The 9,897-nt window shown below is 36.0% G+C and overlaps 1 protein-coding gene across 1 annotated transcript; it reads right to left on the bottom strand.

Annotated features, from left to right (window-relative positions):
• Nucleotides 1-6,628: 6,628 nt before the first annotated feature.
• On the bottom strand, nt 6,629-7,481 carry LOC145950030 (uncharacterized). Its single transcript, XM_083060944.1, has 2 exons — nt 6,865-7,481; nt 6,629-6,779 (listed from the first exon to the last, which is right to left on the bottom strand). The coding sequence occupies exons 1-2, from the start codon at nt 7,479-7,481 to the stop codon at nt 6,629-6,631; spliced, it is 768 nt and encodes a 255-aa protein (XP_082917070.1).
• Nucleotides 7,482-9,897: the final 2,416 nt, after the last annotated feature.

Genomic DNA, 9,897 nt, shown 5'->3' with positions numbered 1-9,897 from the left:
AGATTAGAAATAAAAACAAGACTCAAATGATGTGGCTGGTCACAAAATTTATATGCCAAATTAGTACCAAAACCGAGAGCAACACAAACAAGTTTTCACTCTTTTTTGGCTTTTTCTTTTGCTTTTTCTTTCTTTTCTTTTTAGCAAACTATTTTTCACTTCTTTTTCTTTTGATGTTCAGGAGTTTCAATGCCTTTTAAACATTTATATGTCTCGGTTTTAAGGTAGAAAAACTGCAGCAAAAATTTTACACAAAACAAGAGGTGTTCACATGCATTTTGAAGCTAGTGCTTCACTATTTTGTATTGTTTTTAGGTCAAATTTTTAAGCACTCATTCTTTTGTTTTTCTCATGCATTTAGGATACTCACACCTCTGTTTTGTATCTGTTTTAAGGCTTATAAAATTGTATTAGGTTTCAGCCACCACAAGACTCAAGGAAAAACCTAATAGGAAAGTGTTTAACAATTTTATTTGACAAAACTTTTAACAAGACATAATAGAAACCTAACTCTAGGAAATTTGCTAGAACTAATAGCAAATTAGGAACTCAATCATGTAAAGCAAAAGCACATATAGTAAGGTACAGATTTAATAAGCAAAGACACAAAAATTTCGGACACAACAACACAAAACAAAAAAAATTAGGTCAAACAAGCTAGTCTAGGAAGTTTCAACATACAAAGGACTACACATGACTTTCTAGGACAAAACAAGAGATTCAAAAACAAAATCTATGATCAATGAATGTTGTCCAATCACGGACACATGTGAATGAATGGAGAAGACTCAAGAAAAAATCAAAAGCACAAGCACATGAACCTAGGCGCACAACACAAATTGATTCAAGGAATTTTGGAACAAGCAAAAATTATGAATCAATTACTTCATATGTGACATAAGGATCCATCAACATATTTATTAAAACTAGATCCATGCAGCAACATAAAGAGACATGTAAAGAGAGGAAGATACAACACGGATTCAAGAACAAAAAGTTTGGAAACAAAACCTCAAGAGCACTACGCTCTAGATACCAAAAATGATGGAACTAGTTGAAGGAGATTGATGTTCCTGCAATGATTCCATGCTTAGGACCGAAATGCCTTGAGGTTGACTTTAGGAGAAGCTCGAAATCTCCATGAAGAAGTCTTCAATGGAGGAGAAGCCTTAGAAGGAGGTTCGGTCACTTCTAGTTTGATGTAGAAGCTTAAGGAACCTAGGCAAGGTTTGAAACCTTTGGTGAAACCTTAAAGAAGAAAGTGTCTCCACGGTTTTGAGAGTGACTCTTGAGAGAAAAATCTGAAGTTTATTTCTCAAATTGTTCAAAAGTGAGTACAAGAGAGGTAATTACAAATATATAGGGTAGAGGTAGCTTCTAGGAGAAGCTAACCTTAACCATGATTCACTAGGAACCATGGTAAGGTAAGCTTAACTTCCCACGGTTTAGCAAGCTTGTAGGAAAAGCTAACCTTGACCATGGTTCACTTAAGAACCATGGTAAGGTAAGCTTAACCTACTAAGGTTTAGAAGCTTGCAAGGCAAGCTTCAAAAACCTAGAGGTATGACTTAGAATTTCGGCCAAGGAGGAGAAGATGAGCTAGGCGGCCTTGGTCTCAAATGGCTCCATGAATTAATTTGAAAATCCTTGATTTGGTTTAGTTAGGTTCATCATATGATGATGAGACCTAGCTAAATCAAATCTATGAAAAATTAGGAGCAAAATGAGTCCAATATGCAAAATTTTGCCTAGGCCCAACTCAGGCCCAATTTCTAAGCACACTCCCTAGCTTTGCTAAATGCCACCCCTTTTTTCCTACTGAAAAAATACAAAATGATTGTATCAACTAGGGAGGTTAAATGGAGCTAAACTCTCCAAGTAGCCTACCTTAAAAACAATATACAAACACTAGAAAAAGCAAGTAAAGTGCCTTACAAATACAAAGGCAAAAATAACATATACAAAAGAACTACTATTTGTACAAATATAAGAAAAAGGTCTTTAAGATCATCCCATTCCTCTTGGTTCTTTTAGTATATCATCTTTTGGATTCCTTGGCCTTGGTCATAGTCTATCAAGAAGGGTACGGTTTTTGGTCCCTTGCCGAGCCGAAGTGATATATAAGTTGCGTCAATATCTGATAGGACATGACGTGCCTGTCCACGTGACCGATCCACGTGGCCGATAGGGTCCTCCCGGTACAATTATTTTCAAAATTAAGACTAAATTAATTACTTTTTTGTCAATTATATATTTATATTTCACTTAATTTTTAATTAATTTACATATTAACAATGCATTTATTACCCAAAAAAAAAAATAATAGGAAACATTGTATGAAAAACAGAAATGTACGGAGGAATAATTTATTTAATTTTGCTAGTTACGAGAATAACATGTGAAATGCAGGTCTCAAATAATAAAGGAAGAACGATGAAAATTTATAGTCGAGAGAATGATAAGAGTAAAGTTTTACTTTTCAAATTAGGTATTGTTATTCGAAATATATTTGTAAGAACTTTTTAAAATAGTTTTATTTAAAGGTATGGATCTTTGAGACGAAGCTTTGCCTATAATGTAAAATAATTTGGCGATTCTTTGCGTGCCCTTTGTGAGTAGAGGGTTTTGGTGCCCTCTGTACGGACAGCGAATCAGGTGATGCCACGTGTTCCTTTACTCCATGTCATCCAGCATGTTGAAAGTTTGACCAGAAATTGGGTAATTGGATCTGATCCGCCCCTGCACCATGATCCAACAAACCAACCTGGGTCCCTAGAATCATTTTGAAAATTTGGATTCTAGGGGATCAATTCCGACGAGGAAAATGTCATGTCCTTATAAATTGAATTGGGAGAATGGGTATCAAAGCACACCAACCTCAACGCCGACAACTCCGGCGGCAGCCTCATCCTCCGCGCCTCCACCTCCGGCGGTGGCGACGCCAGCCTCAACACCACCGACACGATCGAGGTCCTCCACGAAAAACCAGGAACCTTAAACGCCTCGTTATTCGTGTCGGAACCAAAATACGATTACTTATACTGCGGGTCGTCGCTGTTCGGGGACCTGAACCCGCAGCGCGTGAGGGAGTGGATAGCGTACCACGTGCGGTTCTTTGGGGTTAAGTCGCACTTCGTGATACACGACGCGGGTGGGGTCCACGCGGAGGTGCTGGAGGTGCTGAGGCCGTGGATGGAGCTGGGGTACGTGACGCTGCAGGACATTAGGGAGCAGGAGAGATTCGATGGGTACTACCACAACCGGTTCATGGTGGTCAATGTGGTCCCTAGAATCATTTTGAAAATTTGGATTCTAGGGGATCAATTCCGACAAGGAAAATGTCATGTCCTTATAAATGGAAAAATTTTGGGACCCGGGTTGGTTTGTTGGATCATGGTGCAGGGGCGGATCAGATCCAATTACCCAATTTCTGGTCAAACTTTCAACACACTGGATGACATGGAGTAAAGGAACACGTGGCATCACCTGATTCGCTGTCCGTACAGAGGGCACCAAAACCCTCTACTCACAAAGGGCACGCAAGGAATCGCCAAATAATTTACTTTGACAATGAATTGAAACAAGTTGTTTCTTCTTTCGGGTTACAAAAACATTGTTGTAGCCATATAGTTATTGAGTTTTCGGGCTATACATAATATATATAATGAAGCTATAAAATACAAATAGGTAGTTTATGAAAACTGAGCCAAATTAGGCATTGATCTGTTTAAACAATTTCAGTTGATTGCGAAAGACCGAAGTATGAGAATAGAACAATGCTACCTAACGATTGTTGAGAGCACAGTGACATTAGTACAAAAAATAATTTTATCATTCATTACTTTATTTTTAAACCACTTTAATATATAAGTAAAGAGATAGATATATAAAGTTAGCCGATACATAAAGTGAGTATCTTTTTAGTTCTATTTCAAGTTAACTTACCTATATTTTTCTAAGAGTACTCACTTGATTTTATTTTATTTTTTAAATATACGGAAGGTATATGACTTGTTAAAATACAATTAGGTATTCATTAGCAAGTTTTGTTCAAATTTATTAACATACAACTTTTGAATTTTAGAATGAGTATTTTAACATGATAAACTTCAATTTTATTTTTTTTATAAATATAATCATTGTTAAAATATATCTTAAAAAAAATCAAACAATGAAAATTCTATCGTCCCTTCCAAAATATATTATATATATATATATATATATATATATATATATATATATATATATATATATTTTGGGAGGGACATATATATATATATATATATATATATATATATATATGTGGTATCAGATTTCTTAGGGAAAGATCCTTCACCTTTTCTCTGACTTCCGCTCACAGTCCTAGCGTCGTTCCGCCCTGCTTCTTTGTCTTCTTCATCCTCCTATCAACCTCTATGTCTGACTCAAAATCTTCCTTTCAACCTGCTCTCGCTGTATCTAACATCAGGAATAACGTTCCCATCACTCTTGAGATGGAAAACGTGCAATACATGACATGGGCGAAACTCTTCAAAATTCACGCACGCTCCTATAAAGTAATTGATCATATTATTCCTCCAGCAAGGCAAGGAGAAAGTTCATCAGACAGAAAAGGAGAAAGAACTATGGTCGACCCTTGACGCTACCGTTCTTCAGTGGATTTACGCCACTATTTCTCATGATCTTTTACATACCATTCTTGAACCTGACACCACGGAAATGGAGGCTTGGAATAGATTGCATGACGTATTCCAGGATAACAAACACTCTCGTGCCGTCACCCTTGAGTATGACTTCACTCACACCGACATGACAGATTTTCCAAATGTCTCTACATATTGTTAACATCTCAAATCTCTGTCGGATCAAATCAAGAATGTCGGCTTTCCTGTCGCCAACAACAAACTTGTTCTTCAACTAGTCTCGAGCCCTACAACGGTGTGGCCACCCTTATTTGCCAAAGTGATCCCTTGCCCCAATTTTATCAAGGTCGTTCAATGCTCACTCTTGAAGAGGCCAGCCTTGCCAAAAAGGTAGCACAGAACTCGTCATTCGCCATGATTGCTCGTGACTCGGATGGCTCTTCTAATGTTTCTGATCATCCCTCTTCGAACCGCAATAATGGTGGGAAGAGGAGCCAAAATCGCAACAATAATAGAGGGAAAAATCGTCGCAACAATGGTGGTCGTGGCGGCAGAAAAGGCGGCACCAGCCGTGAGGGTATAATCGGAGGCAACAATAGCCGCGGTGGTGGACAGCAGTAAGCCAATCAGCAAGCTCCGGCCAATGTCCCATGGCCTAGCGGATAACCGTGGCCTTGGCAGTGGATGGCTTAGTGAGCTACACCTCCTTGTCCGTACCCTACTAATTCATGGGACAGGCCCAAATTTGGACAGCAACAGCGTCAACAACCTGGTGTACTTGGGCCTAGACCTCCGCAAGCCTACACCGCAACACCAACTCCAACAGACATAGAAATCGCAATGCATACACTCGGCATCAGTCCTCCGGATGCAAATTGGTACATAGACACTAGTGCTACTTCTCACATGACATCCACACAAGGTAACCTCACGTCTTATTTTAATATGAGCAACAAACATGGTATAATTGTTGGTAACGGTCATTCAATTCCAATTCATGGCTATGGTCCAATGTTGTTAAAATCGAGATTTTACTTAGGATCGGAAAGAGAGTGAAACATCGTAACTCGAGAATCGTAACTCGGATCGTAAGATCTTACATTCCTACTCAAGTTATTAAAAATATAATACCCAAATTTTAAATAGAAAATATATATAAAAAAGTTTGACAATTCCTAATAGAATTAGAAAGTTCATAAGTCACAAGACTTAATAACTAAAAACATAACAATTATAAATTCATATAAATCTTGCATTCTAGTTATTTAGGAGAGCATAAATTTCTTCTTGACAACCATCATCCATGTTATCTTCATTCTCATTAATGGCATTAGCATCTCCCACCATTCCAACTCCAATTAATTCATCCTCTTCAATAGGAGAAACATCCAAATCGTCCACAAGTGCATCATCACCACCACTAGTTCCAATATCTTGTCCAACTTCAAGTATGTCTTCATTCAAGGAATTCAAATCTGAAATTTGATCATTTTCCTCCACAATCCAATCATCATCGGAAGAAAGGTCTTCAATACCATAGTTTTTTTCTTTTCTAACTCACTTCTTGTTCAATTTGGAATTTGCCATGACATAAACTACATTATTCATGGTCTTTTGCAACAAACGATTTCTTTTCTTGGTATGGACCTAAATGAAAAATCAATTATCATATAATAGGAAAAAGGAAATGAAATACATTATATATATACAGATATACCATTTTAAATTAGAATTTTTACCCTTTCAAAGACACTCCAGTTGCGCTCACAGCCGGATGAACTACATGTTAAACTCAAAACCCGAATTGCAAATTGTTGCAATTCTAGATGTTTATCTCCATAAGATTCCCACCAATCTGCTGGACTTTTGGTATTAAGAGCACGTTGAGCTATAGGATGACCAAAAAGGTCTTTTTTTTTCTTAAAATCCTGAAGTTGGTCATCAATTTTTCCTATTATTTCAAAGTCTCCAACAATCTTTTCCATCTAATCAATGAATCCTCTCTTAACTTCCCAATCAACCTTAAAATTAGGACCATAATGTAGTATAGGATTAAGGTAGTAACCTGCAGCATGCAAAGGCCTATGTAATTGTTTGTCCCATCTTTGATCAATAATTTCCCATAAGGGAATGTAGCTACAATTGAAAAAAAAATAGTTTTCAACCAAAGTATTAAGTTTATAATTTATAAAATGAAGCGCATAGAATATAAGATAATTACCTACTCTCATCTCCTCTAAAAGCATCTTGTATCTTTTCTTTAGCTCGATCCATTTCTTCATAAATGAACCCCATGGCTGGCTTTTCATCTGAATCCACTAAGCGCAAAACTTTAACCAAGGGAAAAGCACCTCTCATACAATTCATAGCATTTTTCCAAAACCTCTTATCTGTAACCAAATTCTCTATAAACTTTCCATCCTTGGTCTTTGCTAATTGACTAGAACTCCATTCTTCAGATGTAAACATTATAGTTAATGGACCCTTCTTCTCATTCAAGCATCCCACGGTTAAGTAGGAAGTAGCAAAATGAGTCAAGCCAGGTCTAATCAAGTCACCCCCCTTAGTAAATTTATGCAATAAAGCAATAAGACTTGTTCTACCATAGATGTATGATGTGATCCTTCTACCACTTGCAATTGTTTCACTATGAAGTGGTATCTTTTTCTCAAAATCTTCAAGCATTAAGTCAATGCAATGAGCTGCACAAGGTGTCCAATACAACTTAGTCCTTTTCTTCATCAACATTTCCCCAGCTGCCTTGTAATTTGCTGCAATGTCTGTGACAATATGAACAACATTTTCTTCCCCAACCTCTTCAACTACATCATCTAACATCTTGAAAATTTGTCAGCTGTCTTGCATATCTTGGATGCATCAATAGACTTCAAAAAAATTGTTCCAAGTGGACTATTTACTAAAAAATTTAATATAGTCCTTCTCCTCTTATCTGTCCATCCATCTGTCATTATTGTGCATCCAAATTTTTTCCAATAAGTTTTATGATCATCTAAAGAAAGATTGGTCATTTCGACATGATACTTTAAGTATTTTACCCTAGTCTCATGGTAGGATGGTGGGTCAAATCCTGGACTGTGTCGAGCAACTGATTCAAACATTTTCTTATATGCTTCACTATTGGTTGCATTAAAAGGGATAACATTCAAATAAAAAAATAGAGCAATGTCCTGACATGCTTCCTCCCTCAAATCCTTCTTAAAGATCTTGTTGATTGTCATTTGAGAGCTAACTTTTCTCTTGAAAAGATTTTGACTACCAATATCACCATGCACCTTCTAATTGAGCAGCAAAACTACTACCTATTCCTTCAATATCACCAGATTTTTTTAGGAGATTTTGTTGCAATGATGAAACAATACCCAACATTTTTTTTTAACATCTTCAGGTACCGATCTACATGCCCCAACATCTTTGGATGTTCCTGCAAAATGATGTTTCAAACGATAAACCCCTCTTGTAAACGTCTTTTCACCAAATTTGCACCTGACTTTTCTTGCATCCCCATCAACAGAAACACCATACTTCCATGCCACATCAGTTTTCATTCCAGCGGCATTTTTATGCAATTTTCGTGGTGGTTCATTTCCTTGAGTTCCTTCTCCTGATGCCATTTTTTCTTCAATAGTTTCAAACAAATACTAATAAAAATAAGAAATTAAATGAGGAAAAAATTAGTGAAGGAAGAAAAGAATTTAAAAAAGGAATTAGTTGAATTAATATACAAGAAAGGTTAAATTATTCAATTTTATTGATTTGATATTAAATTTTTAAAAAAATATTTATTTAGGATTTAAGATCAAAAAATAAAAAAAATTATTTAATTACTATATTTATTTAGGATTGAATTTTTTAAAAAAAATTAACATATTTCACTATTTTTTAAAATTCTTAAAAAAATTATATAATGCTTAATTAATAAAGAAAAAATAACAATACTTTAAAAGTAATACATTAGTTATTTAAAAAATAAAAATTATTAATTTTTAAATCTTAGAATTAATATATTTATAAAGCAAAAAGTTAAAAAAAAATTATGTAAAAAAAATTAAATAAATTATTAATGGTGAGAATGGAGACATTCATATTTTTAAATATGTTTGAAACTTAAAATTAAAAGAAAAGAAAGAAATTAAAATATGTTTAAAACTTAAAAGTTAAAAAAGAAAAAACATAACAGGTAATGTATAAAACTGTAGATGTAAAAAAAATAAAAGAAGATAATAATTATATACTTAAATCATAAAAGAAAAAGAAAAAAGAAATAACATAATAAATAAAAGAAAGGTCGAGAAGTGCACAAGCCACGAAGATCAGTGTTGTGTTGTTCTTCTGTTGCAGCGGTTCCATTTCTTATTTTCTTCTTCTCGGTTCCGATTTCTTCTACGTTTCTGCTCTTCGCGGTTCCGTCTCCGGTCTTCTGCCGCTGTCGTGCGTCCGACTCCGTGCTATTCTTCTTCTGTTGTTGTCGACTGTCGTACCGTTACTGCATTCTTCTTCTACTGCAGATAAGTGTTCTTCTGGTGCTGCGGACTCACGGATTGCAATGCAATAATATAAATAGGAAGAAGAAATTAGGGTTTTTCTGTTGAAGATCTTCAGGTGCGATTTGTTCTTTATTTTTTCGAATCGTGAAAGATCTTCAGGTGCGATTTGTTCTTTATTTTTTCGAATCGTGAAAGATCGAAGATCCCACGAATCATGCGGAAGATCGCGATTTTGCTCCGATCTTATTCCGCCCCGATTATGCATCCGATTCAGCACGAAATTTTTCCGCAAACCGTAAAATCGTGTGATTTCACGCGTTGGGTCGCGATTTTAACAACACTGCTATGGTCACACCAAATTGTCATCCCCGTGTCCTCCCTTAAGATTAAAGAATGTCCTTCATGCTCCTCAACTTGTTAAAAACTTGGTGTCAGTTAGAAAGTTTACAACTGATAACTCTATTTCTGTTGAATTTGATCCCTTTAGATTTTCTATGAAGGATTTTCAGACGGGGAAGCGGATAATGAGGTGTGAGAGTCGGGGCGAGCTTGATCTCATCACCAAGCCTACAAATCCATATACCTTTGCTGAGCTTTATCCCATCACCAAGGCTACAAATCCATATACCTTTGTTGCCGTAACACCATCTCTTTGGCATGATCGTTTGGGTCACCCGGGAGCACCTGTTTTGAACTCCCTTAGGAAGAATAAATTGATTAAATGTAATCAAATTAAGGATTCTCTTATT

The sequence above is a fragment of the Cajanus cajan genome, chromosome 7 (genome assembly GCF_000230855.2).
Source record: "Cajanus cajan strain Asha chromosome 7, NIPB_CcT2T_4, whole genome shotgun sequence".
Lineage (NCBI taxonomy): Eukaryota > Viridiplantae > Streptophyta > Magnoliopsida > Fabales > Fabaceae > Cajanus > Cajanus cajan.
This window is presented reverse-complemented; position numbering and strand designations above follow the sequence as displayed.